Source organism: Scatophagus argus, chromosome 19, assembly GCF_020382885.2.
Source record: "Scatophagus argus isolate fScaArg1 chromosome 19, fScaArg1.pri, whole genome shotgun sequence".
Lineage (NCBI taxonomy): Eukaryota > Metazoa > Chordata > Actinopteri > Scatophagidae > Scatophagus > Scatophagus argus.
The window spans coordinates 4,729,090-4,747,821 of NC_058511.1; the positions used below are offsets into that span (position 1 = coordinate 4,729,090).

The window sequence follows — 18,732 nt, forward strand, 5'->3', positions numbered from 1 at the left end:
TCTGCTACAGCTGCTGCTGCATATTTTGTGTGACCTCAATTATTACTCAAAGCATTAACTTAATATATTAATATTCTTGGACTTATAATATCACTAATGGCCCCAAACACGACACATTGTTCCGTTCCTGCTTCTTCAGTCATCCAGATAGTTCATCTTCAGTCTGTCTCCTGCAGGTCATTGAGGTCATCCTTCCCATGCTGTGTAACTATCTGTCCTACTGGTGGGAGAAAGGTCCAGAGAACTCGCCTCTTGGTGCCCAGACCTGCACTATGGTGACTTCTGAACACCTCAGCATCATCCTGGGAAACATCCTCAAGATCCTCAACAACAACCTGGGCATCGATGATGCACCCTGGATGAAGAGGATTGCGGGTGAGTTCCAGGCTCAAAGCAGTGAGAGGAAGAACAGATTTTAACAAGATTTCGTACTGGTTAGTTTTTTCCAAGCTTGAAATGTTTCTTAAGGGTTGTCAAGTGATATCAGAGAATATTCCAAACTGCTTTACAGGAATGTAGATTTACATTTTATTAGATGCTGTACCGATTATGCTCAAAAATGGGGTTGAAACTGCCCTCCTCATTCTCCTTCTCTTTTGAAAAATATTAACAAGGGCAGAGTTAAATTTAAGGTCAAATTTCAGCATACTAATAAAAAAGTGAAGTTTATTTTAAATGAGGAGACCCATGTGGGAACCTAATATTAATACAATAACATCAATTTTTTTTTTAGAACATTTGCATTTTCAGTGCACATTCCTCAGTGAGAATTCGGGAAAAAACAATTGCTGTTTTAACCTAAAAGCTTGTCATTGTCCTAAAACTAAGTACTAAATATAGCTTGATAGTTGTGACAGTTGACACCAGAGCCAATAATCTTTAGGGACAGAAGACCGATTTTGATTTCTGTGCTCTTGAAACTTAAAGTACACAACTGTCGTACTTTTGACAGCATCAGATTCTCAGTTGCACATGTCCAGAATATATTGTCCTTTGTCTCTGTCTCCAGTCTACTCTCAGCCAATCATCTGTAAGGCCGGAGCAGATCTGCTGAGAACCCACTTCTTGCCCACACTGGACAAACTGAGGAAGAAGACAGTGAAGGTGAGAGCTTAGAATATACTAGACATATCATTTTTTGCAGACGCCATTATAAGCTGCTGTGCCTGTAGTGTATGTATTCAGATGTCAGTATTCATTGGAGATTTTCCAAGAATACTCATTCACTGAGAGCTGAAAAACCTCTGTCACCTACTGACAGCAGGGAGGAGGCCATTAGAGTTGACTTGGAAGGGGTTGTGTGTGAGGACATTCCTACTAATGAAGTGATTGCTGGAGATGAGTTGTTGATGTGCTGCGAACTCAGGTTGTGGCTGAAGAGGAGCTGCTGAAGGCTGACAGCAAAGGTGACAACCAGGAGGCCGAACTGCTCATCCTGGATGAGTTTGCTGTGCTCTGCAGGGACCTTTACGCCTTCTACCCCATGCTCATTCGTTATGTGGACAACAACAGGTACAATATAATGTTAAAAAAGAAAAAAAAAATGTTAATTTATAAATATTGGTGTTTGTTCAGCTTTTCCCCATATGTTTCTGTAATCCCTGAGCACTATCCAACTATATTTTTCATTAATTGAATTATGATATTGTCATGTTGTGCACAGATGTAAGATGACCTAATGTAGAAAATGTCCCTGGTTCATGTCGTGGTTCATTCCAGGTCCAGGTGGCTGAAGGAGCCAGATGCAGACTCCACTGAGCTCTTCAGGATGGTGGCTGAGATTTTCATCCTCTGGTGTAAATCCCATGTAAGTTTCAGTATGACTATATGGATGCTGGTCAGGAGGATGTTTTCCTCAATTAACTTCTTTTTTTCTTTTTTTTGTCCTCTGAAACCAGAACTTCAAGCGTGAGGAGCAAAACTTTGTGGTTCAGAATGAGATCAACAATCTGGGCTTCCTGACTGGAGAGGGAAAGACGAAGATGTCCAAGGTAAATGTAGTGGATATTATCATTTAATATGGTGAATCAAATTTTAGATGCTGCTAATAAGATGATCAGTTTAGTACATTAAAGGGTAAGTCTGTGTAACATGTTTTTTTTAGTATGTTGATTATGGACACTGAAGTTCATTTCTGCTATACATACTCACCAGAGCACTAAATGTGTATTGATTTGTGGTGAAAAGGTCATCATTTGCTCTTGTTTTAGTAACATTTGCTAAAATCTACGGTGCCTTTGCTGGAATAATTTATATCTGTGAGCCATCTTTAAATCTTTGCATCTAATGGCTTTTGGACTGAGTAACACAACACAAGTGCATTGAAAGACTGACTGACTGGTTTTGTGGGATTAGTTGATGAAAAAGGAAATAGAAAAAGCCCAGAATTACACTTTAAATAATCAGTTAAATGAAACAGTCACTGGGCAATTTCTTTCCACCCGCATCAATCAACATTTCATACTGGTCTAATGGTTTGTGTGTTCAGACAGTAATAGTAATAATAATAATTTGTTGTTGGATTGTTGGGTTCTCTATGTTACAATTTAATTAAAAAGATTGGTCTAGACTTGTTCTAAGTATCATGAGATAACTTTTGTTGTGAATTGGCGCTATATAAATAAACTGAATTGAATTAATAATAGTTTGAACCCCTTTAGATTTGAAATGTTACTGTACATTGACTTTGGTAAAGTGGACTCACAGGACTTTTTGAAGATGGACCTCTTCATCCTGTGAGACATCTGTCCTGTTGAAACGAGCCCAGGAGAGGGAGCAGAGTACATCTTAGTTCTCTCTGGGTTTAATTTGGACTTATCTCCTGCTCCTCCCTTCACCATGTCAGCACATTGGAAAAGCACCGCCACACTTCTTGCCCTGGCAGGAATTGCTGCTGTATTTCTTTGCTAAGGAATGGAAAGGCCTTTGTAAGCACTTTTCCTGTGTTTTGTTTTTTTTTTAAAAAAAAAATAGATCCCGACATGTGCTGCATATGCTGAATATGTAGACGTGAGACGTTCCACAAATCATCTGTATGAGTTCACACCTCTTAAATTCACCTCTACGCCAAGACTTTACGACATATGACATTTCATGTGGATATTAGTCGTAGTGAAGTCGGGTCGTATATCTGAATGCTGTCAGCACTTCATGTATTTATTTGCTTTCTTTTGTTGTTTTGACACGATCACTCAAAGCGGAGAGAAGCTCTTGAGCTGTTAATCCTGTGGACTCTATTTTTTAACTGATTTATGTTGAAGCATTTTGGATCCTGAGTCTGTGATTCATATTAGTGGTTTGAAGAGGAAACACACTTTTTTGGGATGTCAGATTTGGTGGCTGAATTTGATTTGCACGCTATAGCTGAAATATTACGTTAATTTAAAAAAATAGAAACTCTTGAAAGTTGCCTGGTGAAAATTAAAAAACATACGTAACTTAAAAGCATCAATCTGATGCAAAGCTCAAACACAGCATTCAGGATTTTAGAATTTTTCATTTGATTTAAGAAACACCACAGTTTGGACCTAACAGCCATACATTAATCAAACAAAAGAGGTGGTCTCGGTCTGGATCAAACCAAACTGAGTTTAGGTCTGTTTGTACTGTGCAGGGAAAAAAAACATTTTTTTTGGTTGATTTAGACGTTCAGATCAATTACATAAACACCACAACAAAACAAAAGCAGCACCTGTGGACAGGAGGAGAGCAAATGTTTGATGTTGATGACTTGAAAAACAGTCAGTTTGTAAAGTTGGTACAAGTTTTGAGCACCTTAAACCCACTGAGCTCATGTCTTTTTCTGTCTGTAGTCAGGGGGGGACCAGGAGAGGAAACATAAGCGGCGTCGAGGCGAGTATTACTCCATCCAGACCTCTCTGATCGTAGCTGCGCTGAAGAAGATGCTGCCCATCGGCCTCAACATGTGCACCCCGGGAGACCAGGAGCTCATCTCCCTTGCCAAGATACGCTACAGTCTGGTAAGCTGACAAAAACAGGAGCTGGTACAAAGATTTTTATGACACATAAATACAAAGTACTAAATGCAGATGCAGATTCTGTAGGGTCACTTTTTTATGCAGTATCTCTCAAAGATGCATGTACTGCATATTGTAAGGCAGAGTGGTGCCTCTTGAGACTTAAGTAACTTTGAGTCTGTATGGTCTGCTTCACCCAGAAAGATTTAAAGAGAATGATGCAAACTAAACCCCTTCTAGACAAACACTATTTAGAGAATTATTACTACTGATAGTTTTCAGATGCAGTCCATAGTGATGGCTTTATATACATTTAGCACCAAGACTGTTTACTTTTGATATAAAGCAGTACTGTATTAACACCACAATACAATTTTTCTTTTCATAGAAAGACACAGATGATGAAGTGAAGGACCACCTGCGTCAGAATCTCCATCTCCAGGACAAGGTAAGATGGTGTTCTGTATAGCTTAATATTGACGTGTCACTACTGTTTAGTGTGATGCTGCTGTTTATTTGTTGATTTCATTGTTATTGTATTGTAGTCTGATGACCCAGCAGTCCAGTGGCAGTTGAACCTGTACAAGGACGTGGTGGTGAAGACTGAGGAACCCGCAAACCCAGAACACACAGTGGACCGAGTGCAGAGCATCTCTGCTGCAGTCTTCCACCTGGAGCAGGTAAAAACACATGGTTCTTCAGTTAAGTCTAAAGAATAAGTGTAAAAAGTAAAAAATAAAATATATTTCTGTTTCTCTTTAGACATAATAGTAGATCAGCATTTTTTTTTTTTTAAATATGGGAGTTGTTTATGAGATACAGTAAGGGCTTCACATAATCCGGTGCCAAGTTTAGTCATTTACCTCAATCTACAAGGCTTTATTCAGAGTAAATGCCACACACATTGTCTTTATTGTAATTAGTCAGCCATTCTTTACTTTGCATTTGTCTTTTCCTCGTCCCTCAGGTGGAGCAGCCTCTGAGAAATAAGAAGTGTGTGTGGCAGAAGCTGCTGTCCAAACAACGTAAGCGTGCTGTGGTGGCTTGTTTCCGCATGGCTCCACTCTACAATCTACCCAGGTGAGTCTCTCTTACTGCTGTCGCACTTGTGGAACTGATTTAAAATGTCAATAATTGAATATTGACATGGAATATTAAAAAAATGATAACAGAAAAACAATCAAGACATTGCTTTGTCTCAGTCTAACCGTACATAACAAGCAGTCACCAAGTAGTCGAGGGATTGGGGCTTTCTTTTTTCCTTCTCTAAATTGTGTGCCCATGTAAACCCCTCTTCACCTCCCTAATGACATTCTCTCCTCTGTGTTGTTTTCTTGCATAACACTACCTCATCCTCTCTCAGATACAAAAATAATAATTACTTCCTGAATGGCTATCGGGAGGTTTGGCTGGAAAGGGCGTTCAAAGCCTCCAGCTTTGACCGCCTGTTCTCCCTGCTGACGGTAAAGTGAAACTACGGGGCGAATGCTTCATCTGTTCAACTCCCTCCCCTTTCATCCACCAGGCTGTGGACCGATCTCTGCCCAGCAATCAGTTGTTTCTGCACTGTTGATTCTGATTGGTCAGCTAGAATGAACCCAAGAAATGACTGAAACAAACTTATTTGGAAAGTGGAAACACACTGCGAGCTGCAGGCCTTTGTCTCATTCCAGGTGTGCGCTGAAGGGAGGAATGAAGAAAAGAAAGAAGACAGACAGAAAGAAATCTATTGAATACAATTTTGACTTTCATTAGTTGGCTACCTGGAAGTATGCTTGGTTTCATGCCTTTTTGCTTACTGTTCTTATGATGATTTAAGTACTTTTTTTGACATTTTACCAAAGGTTGTGCAGTTTTACAACACATCTGTGCATCTTTGTTAAAGAAAATATGTGATGGAAATCTAATAATTGCAAGCCAAGAAGTTGTTGTGGCAAATCCACAATTTGTTGGAAAACTGCATCTCTCCCAAAGTGTGCATGCTCTTCTAATTATGTTTACAACCTGATGGAAGTAACTGCAGTTATTTTAGAGACCAAACGTGACCAGTCAGAAGAGCCAGTGGGTCCCACATTGACCAATCACCACCCTGCCTGAAATGCACTTCCTGTAACCCCTTCCTCCCCCTACATCTCTCCTTCCTGTCTCCTCCAAAAACTCACCAGAACCCGCCCTAATGCCACTGTACCTCCCTCCCCACTCCCCTCCATTCCTTCCCACCTCCCCTCACCTCCCCCTTCCCCAGGCATCGCGCTATCAACTTCTTCATCCCGGCCTATCAGAGACTTTGGATAGAGGCAGAGGAGTACTCCTTTGAGGAGAAGCTAGTTCAGGATCTGGCAGTAAGTACTGGGCTCGCCTTGCCCTTGCCCCGTGTGCCCTGCGTTGGCACCCCTCTGCCAGTCCTGTCTGCCGAATGCTTCTTTAGCTCCGCGCCCGTCGAGCCTTGGGAGCGCGCCCGGGTGGGGACCTCGCGCAAAGCGCCCAGGGGCCCCCGCTGTAGGCGTGCAAAACCCTTCAAACAGAGATCCATAAGGGGTCAGAGGATGCATGACCAGCTCAGGAGACACAGGGCCAGCTCCGGCACTCACAGCGCTAGAAAAGCAGGCTATGCCTTTCTGACAGCAGTGGTAAGGAGGGCCTTTCTCTAGGAGTCACTAGCTGTTTGGCTGTCAGATCTGGATCCAACCCATCAGTTGTCTTTTCGCTGTACTCTGTAAGTCTGTAGTGTGAGTGTGAAGGTGACGTTACAGTACGTCCTGTGGCCGTGACGTCAGTGGCATGCTCGCATAGTCATGTGAAGATCACATTCCATATTAAATTTCTGTATGCAGGTGTGCAGCAAATTCATCAAGACACTAAAAATGTGCCATTGAATAAGATTAAAGTACAGCCTGAGATACAATTCAAAAATCGGATTATTCATTGTTCTTGTTGGGGAAGATTACTTTTTTTATTCTACAAATCTGTCAGTTTAGTTTGGACTCTTGGAGATTTGTCTAGTTTTGTTAGTCCTTCTTTGTCGCGTTCCTGTTCTGTCAGGATCATTCTTCATGTTCAGAGTCATATCACCAAATGGCTTATTGCTTCGATCCGTTTGTTGTAACATGCATGTATTTGGAAACTGGTTCCAGTGCTGTTCATCATCCACTCTTAACTCTCCATGTCCTGTCCTCCTCACGGATCATCAGGACATGACAAAAGCTCATCTGCATGCCAGTGCTAGTTGAACGTTACTCATTTCAGTGTTTTTCACAAATGTGTGAATGGGCACACTTGTCAGTGAGTTTGTGAATATACATGAATTGTGAATTGGTGAATTGAAGCTGTGGTGGCATGATGTTTTATAAGAGGGCTGATCAGTGATCACGTGAGACTTGGGCAGAGCTAACAGGTTACGCCTGTGGACTCCTGCAGAAAACCCCGATGAAAATTGTGGAAGAAGAGGAAGAGGAGGTGGCTGAGATCCAGCCAGACCCTCTCCACCAGCTTATTCTTCACTTCAGCCACAACGCTCTGACAGAGAGAAGGTGAGAGAGTTAAATGATGGATCAGAGTTTGCATGCATTTGGAATTTTTTCATATTGCACATTTCTAGTTAGTTAGGAGACGAGGTATCTGACACTGTTGGTTTATTTGCGGTAAATATTCCCTCATTAAATTGTATCTCATGTATCTCCATTGACAGAAATATATACACTATAGAAATAAAACCGTTTGATTTAGTATATTGATTATGTTTCACACTGAGAATTACGTGTCCTCTTTGTTACATCTAGTATAAAACATATTTTTGATGCTAGTTGACTTGCTCACACATAATGATAAATTGTGATTTTACTTTGATGTGATTCCTTTCCAGTCACTTGGAAGAAGATCCTTTGTATATTGCATATGCAGACATGATGGCAAAGGTAGCAGCCTTAAATTTTATTTTATTCATAAATATTCACAAGTAAAACACGTGTTAATCACATGAAAACTGACCTTTGAAATTCAACCTGCGCGTCTTCAGAGTTGTGCAGAGGATGAGGAGGAAGAAGAGGAGGAAGGGAAAGAAAAGACTTTTGAGGTATGCTCGCAGGCAGAGATCCCCTCAACAAAAAATAATAATTTAAAATAATGTCCCTTTTGACAGTAACTCATTGTTTATCAAAACGTTATATATCATATCTGTAAAAAAGTTAAGAACAGGTACAGTAAAATGTGTGTTGATGATGACTGTGTGTGTGTGTGTGTGTGTGTGTTGCTCGCCAGGAAAAAGAGATGGAAAAGCAGAAGATCCTTTATCAGCAGGCGAGGCTGCACGCCCGCGGGGCCGCTGAGATGGTGCTGCAGATGATCAGCGCCAGTAAAGGTGATGATGAACTGATCGCGTCTCAGCTGCACATTTTGCAGACAGTTTAAAGGATTATTATTGTGCAGCCTCTCCTCGCTTGCAGACCAATAGTGGCCCTTTATGTAACAGTTCAGCCACAGACATGAAGGTTCTTCTTGGACCACAGCTACATAAAGACGTTTTATTATTTTTTTATATATAATTTGATAACCTCTGTGTATCAGAATTCCCTCCCACTAAGATGTGGTGGATTGTCTCTACATGAGGTCTAAATGTATATCAGAGGGGTTTCGTTGATGACAGCAGAGTTCTGAGGGTCAGTGTTGAATACTTTACAATTTTGCTGGAACCAATCAAACCTGTTTTTGTCCTCTTTTTATCCCACCTTGTTCCTTTATCATCAGGTCGCCTGGGCCCCATGGTGACCTGCACCCTCAAGCTGGGAATCTCCATCCTGAACGGAGGCAACGTGCAAGTTCAGCAGGTCAGATTATACGGCTCAAATAGTCAACTGCAACACAACTTCATCCATGTTTCCCGTTTCCTCTATCGTTCTGTCCATCTGTCAGGATTTATCCATGCAGAAACGCAGAGTAACATTTGATTTGGACGGTAGGATGTTTAATGTCTTTCTTCTGTCTCATCCCAGAAAATGCTTGATTACCTGAAAGAAAAAAGAGATGCAGGCTTTTTCAAGAGCCTCTCAGGACTGATGCAGTCTTGCAGGTACTGATATATCATCTGTACTACAAAGAGAAACTGCTATGCAGATTTTTGAGGGTTTTTTTTCTTTCTTTCTTTTATTCTTTTATTTTTTACTTAGTGTCCTGGACTTGAATGCATTTGAGAGGCAGAACAAAGCAGAAGGACTTGGCATGGTGACAGAGGAAGGTTCAAGTAAGTGAAGAGATGTCTTATTAGATGGGATGTTTGATATTCTACCCGTTTTTCCCTTCCTTAGTCTTCCAAGCATCGCACTTTGCCTCAGTCTTCCCTTGAAGTTCAATCGATCCCCACTGTTGAAGCATCTGTTGATTACAAAACAATTAAAGATTCTTTTCATTTCACAAAACTAAGAGCCTATTCAAAGCTGCTGAAATATGGCAGTTCCTATTTTCTTATTTGGTGTATAGCCCGTGCAGGTGAAACAATCAAAATTACATTGTTATCAATGTGAATTTTGATTAATTCACTACAGTCATCAGTGTGGTGTCTCTGTCTTCTTTTTCACTAGCAAAAAAAAGCAGGTGAGTTTTAAATGTATTATGGGGCTGTTGATATGTAGCTTGGAATTTAGTAGAAATCCACTCTCTGTTAAACTTTGTGATGATATTGAGATGGATGTGTACTGTATTCTCCCATAAATTTTAGAGCAGTGAGTGGCTGTTAACAGTACATAATTTGTCTTAGAGGACGTGGTCCAGATCTCCAACACAAACACTCTGCACTTGGCGCTTTTCACATCAAACTATGTCCGTCTTTTCATCATTCAGTCCTCTGCTAAAACATTTCCACCGAGTTCTGTGTTTTAACAAGTCACTGTTACTACTCGTGTCTCCGTTACTGTTATGAATTTTTCACCATGACTGAATTCTTATTTGGTGCTCATCTTGTTAGATGCAACACAGACACAACCCAGGCCTATGATTTCCCCCGTCTAAAACTATACTTTTTAACTGCATGATTTCGTTTTTCACTCGTAGCCGATGTATTCATATCTCTTCGTATTGTAACTCAATGTCCTCTCTTTTTGCTTATGTCTTCGTGTATTGTTTGTCTCCTTCCTGTCATTTTAAAAACCCATCGATGGCAGTCCACACTCAGCGGGGTAAATAGCAAATTTAGATCATCCTGATATGGCTGTGCTTCCATCCCGAATGTCTCTTCCATATCTGTGTTCCACACTCCCTGCTTTATTTGGTACCCAGCCTCTCCCACCCCCCAGACATCTGTAGGGACACATTGTGCATGCAGACTGTTAGAGTGTACACAGAAAGTGGATCTTCAGAAACCATTGCCTGTCCTTTTGTGTGTTATTTGTTCCCATTCCTTTCATGATAACATTTACTAATGCAAATCCAATTACTGATGCTCCAGTTTGTTGTTGTAAGGCTATCAGTGCCACCTCCCAAGGGTTTGACTAAAAGGTTTGTGGACTCTTCCACAGCCTAAGCAAAGCTTTGTCTTGCTTTGGATTTGGGCCTATTTCACAAAGCTGGTTTCCATACAGATGTCTAACTTTCACATGGTTTTATCTGTTCACAGAGATGTATTTCTGCTCATTTTGTTTAACTCTGTTGAATGGATTATCTGGTTGATTTTTAGAGCTAATTAGGTAACCACTTCTGTCAGCTGTTTTTTTTTCCTGAAATGACAACCCTTTATCAGGCCCAGTCGCGGCCTGCATGTGAAAGTTATGAGGCTTCCTCCAGCTTATGGAAATGTCCTAGTGTTTCATTGTTGTTTATTGTAAGAGCATTTTTACAAAAAAGCGCTTTGGATTCAGTTTTGAACCTGCAATCTAAAGGTCCTGGACTTCAGAAATGTTTGGAACATGAAACCTGTCCTGCTTGCCTCATATTGACTGCTTCTGAGGGGAGTTTCACGTATTATTAGTCCTCTTTCTGTTGTGTAAATGAAGACTAAAATTACCCTGTAGGGCCACAGTTGTAGTCACCAGCATGTCTTTTCTCCCAAGGTTCCAAGGTGCTACAGAATGATGAGTTTACTAAAGATCTGTTTCGCTTTTTGCAACTTCTGTGCGAGGGCCATAATGGAGGTGAGGATTATTCGTATATTTTCAGTGATAAATGAAGCATGGTTTTGTTTGTATTAGGGATGAACTGATTGTGAAATGCTGGGCTGATACTGATGTTTAAAAACGCATAAAACAACTTTCAGTATAACCTTATTTCACATGAAAAATATATATATTTTTTAAGTTGCTGCTTCAAAATCCTTTTTAACCTGCCATACGACCTGCAATATTAATGTTTGGCCTATGAATCAGTGCTTCCCTTTAATGAACAAGTTGTTTGTTCACTGCTCTGTAAGGGCACAGTGATCCATAAGAGGAGATAAAAACATGGATGATGATAAGGATGAGAAAATGTTTCCTTCTGTCAGATTTCCAGAACTTCCTGAGAACCCAAACTGGAAACACAACCACGGTCAACATCATTATCAGCACTGTGGACTATCTGCTCCGTCTTCAGGTCTGTAAAGCACAAATAGTAGAACCACAGAAGATACTCACGCGCTACCATCTTAATTGTTTACTAATCTGATCCTGCTCTTTAGGAATCCATTAGTGACTTCTACTGGTACTACTCGGGCAAGGATGTCATTGATGAGACTGGAAAAGTCAACTTCTCCAAAGCTTTATCTGTTGCCAAGCAGATATTCAACTCACTGACTGAGTATATTCAGGTAAGAAGCTGATAAAATCAGCAATTTGAAGACTCAAATTAGCAGATCAGATAGTTAATAATGTTTTTTTCCCTGCTGAGCCCATCATCTCTCTCCTTCAGGGCCCATGTATAGGAAACCAGCAGAGTTTAGCTCACAGCAGATTGTGGGATGCAGTCGTGGGCTTCTTGCATGTATTTGCCAACATGCAAATGAAGCTGTCTCAGGTACAATAAAACTTGCAATTCATGTAATTTTAAAGCATCTTCTTCTACACTATAAAAAGGTTCAGCTTCTAAAACAGAGAGCATTACGGCACGTAAAACCATAGTAGGCTGATCATTTGTTGCATTTTACAGAACCTTAAGCACCTATTTAATGATGATTTTGTAGTAAAAGACTTTTGTAGGCCACACAACTCTGTGTTCTTGTAAAGCTTTTACCAAAAGACACTAATCTCCATGTAGGACGCCAGTCAGATCGAGCTGCTGAAAGAGCTGATGGATTTACAGAAGGACATGGTTGTCATGATGCTGTCTCTTCTAGAGGGTAAGAGCCCGAAGCTGTCGGTCAGTGTCAAAGAACAGACGTGTCAAAATATTTGCAGCACAAATGTGTTGACACAGTGGTCACTTAAATGCATGTGCTCCATCACTAGGTAACGTGGTGAACGGAACAATTGGAAAGCAGATGGTTGACACTCTGGTGGAGTCTTCTAACAATGTGGAAATGATCCTGAAGTTCTTCGATATGTTCCTCAAACTGAAGGACCTGACAACCTCTGACAACTTCAAGGAGTATGATCCTGAATGTAAAGGCATTATTTCAAAGAAGGAGTTCCAGAAGTCAATGGAGAGCCAGAAGCAGTACAGCCAGTCTGAGATTGAATTCCTGCTCTCGTGTGCAGAGGCCGACGAGAATGACATGTTCAATTACAAGGAGTTTGTGGAGCGATTCCATGAGCCGGCCAAAGATATCGGCTTTAACGTGGCAGTGCTGCTGACCAACCTGTCTGAACACATGCCACACGACTCCAGACTTGCCACCTTCTTAGACCTGGCGGAGAGTGTGCTGAGCTACTTCGAGCCTTATCTGGGACGTATTGAAATCATGGGCAGCGCAAAGCGGATTGAGAGGGTGTATTTTGAGATTAGCGAGTCGAGCCGTGAGCAGTGGGAGAAGCCGCAGGTCAAAGAGTCAAAGCGTCAGTTCATCTTTGACGTGGTGAACGAGGGCGGAGAGAGCGAGAAGATGGAAATGTTTGTGAATTTCTGCGAGGACACCATTTTTGAAATGCAGCTGGCCTCACAGATCTCTGAGCCAGATGTGGTTGAACAACCTGAGGAGGAGGAAGAGGAAGATGGGCACAGTATCCTGGATGAACTTGCTGGAGAAGAAGAAAGTGCCCTGGAGTCTGCCTCAGCCTTCACCACCGCCTGCCGCTCCGTAAAGAAGGAGATCGCCAACGTCCGCCAGATCTTGTCTGTTAAAAACTTACGCAAGCAGTTCAAGAAATTCAGGAAGCTGAGCATCAGGGAAGTTATCACAGGTTTCTTCTCTTTCTTCTGGATGCTCTTCACCGGCTTCTTTAAGGGCATCTATGGCCTCATATTTGGGTTTTTCCATGTCATTTGGTCCTCTATGTTTGGCGGTGGCCTGGTTGAGGGAGCCAAGAACATGAAGGTGACAGACATCCTCGGAAACATGCCTGACCCAACCCAGTTTGGTATCCATGGAGATGTGATTGAAGGGGAGAAAGTGGAGGCAATAGAGTCATCAGGAAGCTTGGATATAGCCATGACGCCAGCAGGCGACATAGCAGAGGTCGACATGATGTTAGAGATGCTGATGGTGCCCAAGAAGGAAGGAGGAAAACATGTGGAGCCGGGCCTGGGTGATGTTTCTGAGTTGAGCGGAGAGACCTCCACTACTGATCACAAGAAGGTTCGCATTCAAAATTGAATAACTTCATCTGTATGGGTAACAGTTTTAAACACTCTAGATATCTGGTTTTAATTATCACTTCCATTTAGTCTCTCAGCTCATGAAAATATATTTCCTCCCTCGCAGAAAGCTGCTGCCAAGCCTGTTGAAACACCCGAGAGTGAACCAGAGAAAGCAGAGTGAGTAAAATTAAGTGAGAGGAAAATTAAATATCATCACACACAATAAAATGAACTGCTTTGAATACAGCACAGAGAACCAGGAGAAGGAGGATAAGCCCAAGGAGGAGGAGGCTAAGGAGCCAGTGATGGAGGAGAAGCCTAAGACCAGATCGAGTCAGCCTAAAGAGGCGGCACCTGCCATCATGTCGAGTATCTTCGCTCTTCTGGACGTCTACCTGACCAAGACGCTGGTGAGCCCTCACAACACATATGCCTTCTTTTTAAATATTTTCACTGTCTTTTTCTTTAATATTTTTTATTTGATCACGAATCACGTGTTCTATAGATTGTTTGCGGTATGTGGACAGACAGTTGCGAATCAGTCAGAAGTTGGTCTTCAGTTATTCAGTTAGTCAATCATTTTCCCTACAGAACTACCTGGCTCGGAACTTCTACAACCTGCGTTTCCTGGCTCTGTTTGTGTGTTTTGCCATCAACTTCATTCTTCTCTTCTACAAGGTAACTCAAGTAAAGTTATGATTTAAATGTAGTAAGAAAATGTAAGAAATTCTGAGTATTGTGCACTTCCTTCTGCAGTTTCAAATATTAGCAGTTGCATGCCTCAGATTGTGGCAGTGATTCTTAAAATTCTGTTCCTTCAATGCTTTGTTTCATGTATTAAGTGTGGTATCCACTCTGTGCTCTTTAGGTCACTGGTGAAAGTGATGAAGAAACAGACGATGAAAACCGCTGGGGAGACGAGGAGGAGGACGATGAAGACACACTCTTTGACATGGATGAGTTTGTCCTGCAGGAGAGCACCGGCTACATGTTACCAGCCCTGCGTTTCTTGGCTGTATTCCACACTGTCATCTCACTCCTCTGTTTGGTCGGCTACTACTGTCTGAAGGTCGGTACATTCAGAATGTCCTCAGTTAGCCGTTAATAACTTCTTTGCAGACGACACTGTTGTGTAAGTAAAATTTTTTTGTTGTCACCCTACTTAATACTTTACCTCCAGGTTCCTTTGGTGGTGTTCAAGAGAGAGAAAGAGATTGCCAGAAAGCTTGAATTCGATGGTCTCTACATCACTGAACAGCCGTCCGATGATGACATCAAGGGCCAGTGGGATCGACTCGTCATCAACACCCCGTGAGTCACTGGAATCTGGAGTGTTTTAACGATTAAGGTGGATAATTAAACAACCTGTCATTGTGAAGAAAATGAGACTTTCCAACCATCCCAGATTATCGTACATAACACTTTGTCTGGTGAACCGACAGTAAAACACCTCACCCTGCTTCTTCTAATACTTAGCAGTTTTATAAAAATATCTTTCTTTGACGAATATGTCGTCAGCCTTACACCTTGCTGAAACACTTACAGGTTCCACCTTCTTCGGTGTGAGGAGTTGCAACTTTTTATTCTTCTCATGTCATTTTCAACTGAATCTTTTGTGGGTTTTGGCTTTGTGAAATTGTGATTTCCAACATTTTATGGAGTCAACAGTTATTCAGTTAAAGCTTTACTTAAATGAGGTGTACCAGTTTGCACCAAAATATTTCATTTTTGAACACACTAAAGCTTGCGCTATTATATTACTGTATACTGAATACCTTATTCAAACAGAAGGAGAAAAATTGAAGCACCAGTAATGAAAACTGGCATTATGTGAAGCTTCATTAGCAGCCAGTGTTTGCCACAGGATTTCATGAGAATATGTGGGTGGACCTTTTTATTAAAGCTTCTTTAATAGATGCATTTTATCTACTAATTGCTTTACTACAGCCGAGCTGAGTCATAAGTGTACTTTTCCATTGCAGGTCTTTCCCCAGCAACTACTGGGACAAGTTTATCAAGCGCAAGGTGAGTCTGATCAGTTGCTATCTGTAGACTATTATAAATTTGACCTGAAATGATGAACTTGTGTTATTCGGATCCCTCAAAGCTGACTAAAAAGCCTGATTTCGTAGGTATAACTAAATATGTAGGAATATTGTATCCGTTCCTGTTCCTGTATCCAGTTCCTCAGTCAGAGGTTGTTGAACGTTTTCATAGCTGGTTTCCAGTTGTTTAGTTGATTACATGTCATGTGAGGGTAATAGTATCATGTGATAAACATAAACTATAGTAAACTTTAACTCTGCTTCATTTTGCTGGGGAGACACTAGAATTTATATGAGAAAACCACATATTATGTGAGTGCACCATATATATGAAAAACCACTGTCTCAAACGTCCCTCTTGGTGCTCACAGTTTGATGTTAAGTGACCGAGCTGATCTCTGCTGTTCTCCCTCTCTAATGTGTAGGTGATCAACAAATATGGCGACCTGTACGGAGCTGAACGCATCGCTGAGCTCTTAGGCCTGGATAAGAGCGCTCTGGACTTTGACCCCACAGTGGAGACTGTAGAGAAGGAGGCTTCCCTCGTCTCCTGGTGAAAACTCAACCCTCAGCTTCTCTTTCCTCTCTCAGGATCAAATATACTCCAATATGCATCCGGGCATTTATATTCCACTGGGTGTCTGCGTAGGAGGACACTTTTACACATGATTTTTAGGTTTTAGTTGGTGAGGTGTTTTTATTCCAAACCAAGTACAGGATAAAATAGTGTTCACAGAGTGTTTTTTTTAGCACTAGCTAAAGTAATTATTGCCTTATTGGCACTGACAAACGTTCCTATCGACAACTGAAAATGGAATTTTTCCAGAATTGCACAACCCACCTTTGTGAAAATTGCACTCAAAAGGATTTTAAGTTAGAGTTTGACTGTCGTTGTTCGATGGATTGAGGTTAGTTAAGGTCACTCCATAACACATACAATCCAGTATCTCCACATCTTACCAATAATAAGCATATTTTGTGCTTGCATGCCAGTTATACAGCAACACCACTTCTGTGATTCATCTTTTTTATTTATTTTTTTTTTTTTTCCATTGACAGGCTGAGCTCCATTGATACAAAGTACCACATCTGGAAACTGGGAGTGGTTTTGACTGACAATGTAGGTTTATTTGATGTGTACTAAAACTTCTTTAATGTGTACTAAAGGTACTTTGTGTTCATATTCCTATTTCCTATATTAGCCTCAGTCGCATCAGCTCTACTAGGAAAGAAGCATTAGCCTTTACTGAAGCTGGTTACTGTGGACAAGTGTGGTTCAACACAGCTCTTCTGTGATTTATATAAAAATGTAAAATGTACATATGTCACAATAGTGTGGCAAACTATCCATTAAAATTTCATACAAGCTATAGGGAAACAGAAACCCGTGGAGTATTTTTGCATTTGTCAGTAATAAGCAGCCTTTCTTTTCCTACAGAACTTCCTGTATCTGATCTGGTACACCACCATGTCCATTTTTGGACACTTCAACAACTTCTTCTTTGCTGCTCATCTGCTGGACATCGCCATGGGCTTCAAGACTCTTCGTACTATCCTGTCTTCAGTCACTCACAATGGCAAGCAGGTGAGATGTTGGACCACCAGAGGGAGCCAGAGTACAAATAAGACCACCATAAATCACTTCACACTAAACTTGTATGCCAAAGCAGCTTTTCCTTTTTCCAGGCTTCTGGAGGGCAGATGTTAATGGGGATTTCAGTTGTTACTGCATGTGTGTGTTGTTTTCAGTGGAAAAAGTAGATTTAAAGGTGATACACAGGTGAAGCAACTTTCATCCACCATATCACACAAAAGTGATTTATTTCTAACGTCCCAACTTTAGAGTCGCCATGAAATCCGTGGTTCAGCTCAGAGGCCTGGAAAATGTTGCTGCAGCTCAGACAAAAGCTAGAAGTCTAGAAGTATTACCCACAAGATGAAGACATTTGTGTTGCTGCCCCCTCAACTCGCAGCTAAAATTGTCCCTTTGAATAAATGTAGGTCAAATAAAATGTTAAAATGCATGCAGGTACCGTATTGTAAGCAAATGTCTCTCCTTGTAGCTTGTGCTGACTGTGGGTCTGCTGGCTGTCGTCGTCTATCTCTACACTGTGGTGGCCTTCAACTTCTTCAGGAAGTTCTACAATAAGAGCGAGGACGAAGACGAGCCCGACATGAAGTGCGACGACATGATGACGGTACGTCCACTTCCAGTTTCTGAAAACAGAAAATAGCTTCCTTTTGCTTAAGTAAAACATGCTGTGTGGAGTTGAAAAAGATTCCTATGGCTTTTATTTTGAATGGTTGACTGGAATGTTTTAGCAGAATGACCTTCATCAGGTTATGTATGAATGCAGGTGAATACTGCAAGTATTTTTCATTTGTGAGCTTTGTGATTTTTTTTTTTTTTTTTTCCATTGGTGAAAGTTTGTACATGACTGAAAGTCTGAAAATGAATGATTTTCAAACAACTTACTGCTTTTATTAGACTTCTGGAAACTCTGAAGCTTTTTGTCTTCAGGCAGTACATGACACCGTGTTTCGAGCTGCACGTTGAACCGTCTGCCACAAAGTGAACTTCACTTATTTCTCATGTCTGAAATAAAGGACAAAAAGAAAATGTCAGCTTTTGGTTCCCAGCTCTAACTGCCGCATAACAAGCTACAGGCGCCTTTGATTCTGCTCGTCACCGCAGCCAAAAACGTGTGACGGTCTAAGTTGATTTCCCTTTTCCCTCTTGGCAGTGCTATATGTTCCACATGTACGTGGGTGTGAGAGCTGGAGGTGGTATTGGAGACGAGTTGGAGGACCCAGCTGGAGACCCCTATGAGCTCTACCGCATCCTGTTTGACATCACCTTCTTCTTCTTCGTCATTGTCATCCTGCTGGCCATCATTCAGGGTACACTGCCTCTACTCTTTCATGCCGTTTACCTTCTGCAACACATCCGTGTCCGCATTCTGCCTCCTAAAGCACAAATTGAAACAGAAAATCGTTGTCCATTTATTGCCTTTTCC

General features: G+C 41.3%; 1 protein-coding gene across 1 annotated transcript in view; it reads left to right on the forward strand.

Moving 5' to 3' along the window:
- ryr3 (ryanodine receptor 3) overlaps positions 1-18,732 on the forward strand; it is a 93,776-nt gene that overhangs the window by 72,612 nt on the left and 2,432 nt on the right. Inside the window, exons 68-102 of the mRNA XM_046374084.1 lie at positions 177-375; positions 1,010-1,104; positions 1,367-1,512; positions 1,720-1,807; positions 1,899-1,991; positions 3,813-3,980; positions 4,366-4,425; positions 4,523-4,657; positions 4,945-5,057; positions 6,223-6,319; positions 7,395-7,507; positions 7,840-7,891; positions 7,993-8,049; positions 8,235-8,334; positions 8,721-8,800; positions 8,966-9,042; positions 9,140-9,213; positions 10,130-10,144; positions 11,015-11,095; positions 11,443-11,531; positions 11,617-11,745; positions 11,847-11,951; positions 12,192-12,273; positions 12,383-13,668; positions 13,795-13,847; positions 13,918-14,080; positions 14,262-14,348; positions 14,539-14,739; positions 14,851-14,981; positions 15,653-15,695; positions 16,141-16,268; positions 16,775-16,835; positions 17,154-17,300; positions 17,779-17,913; positions 18,460-18,616. Coding sequence (XP_046230040.1) covers positions 177-375; positions 1,010-1,104; positions 1,367-1,512; positions 1,720-1,807; positions 1,899-1,991; positions 3,813-3,980; positions 4,366-4,425; positions 4,523-4,657; positions 4,945-5,057; positions 6,223-6,319; positions 7,395-7,507; positions 7,840-7,891; positions 7,993-8,049; positions 8,235-8,334; positions 8,721-8,800; positions 8,966-9,042; positions 9,140-9,213; positions 10,130-10,144; positions 11,015-11,095; positions 11,443-11,531; positions 11,617-11,745; positions 11,847-11,951; positions 12,192-12,273; positions 12,383-13,668; positions 13,795-13,847; positions 13,918-14,080; positions 14,262-14,348; positions 14,539-14,739; positions 14,851-14,981; positions 15,653-15,695; positions 16,141-16,268; positions 16,775-16,835; positions 17,154-17,300; positions 17,779-17,913; positions 18,460-18,616 — 4,840 coding nt within the window. The remainder of the gene's footprint in view (positions 1-176; positions 376-1,009; positions 1,105-1,366; positions 1,513-1,719; positions 1,808-1,898; positions 1,992-3,812; positions 3,981-4,365; positions 4,426-4,522; positions 4,658-4,944; positions 5,058-6,222; positions 6,320-7,394; positions 7,508-7,839; positions 7,892-7,992; positions 8,050-8,234; positions 8,335-8,720; positions 8,801-8,965; positions 9,043-9,139; positions 9,214-10,129; positions 10,145-11,014; positions 11,096-11,442; positions 11,532-11,616; positions 11,746-11,846; positions 11,952-12,191; positions 12,274-12,382; positions 13,669-13,794; positions 13,848-13,917; positions 14,081-14,261; positions 14,349-14,538; positions 14,740-14,850; positions 14,982-15,652; positions 15,696-16,140; positions 16,269-16,774; positions 16,836-17,153; positions 17,301-17,778; positions 17,914-18,459; positions 18,617-18,732) is intronic.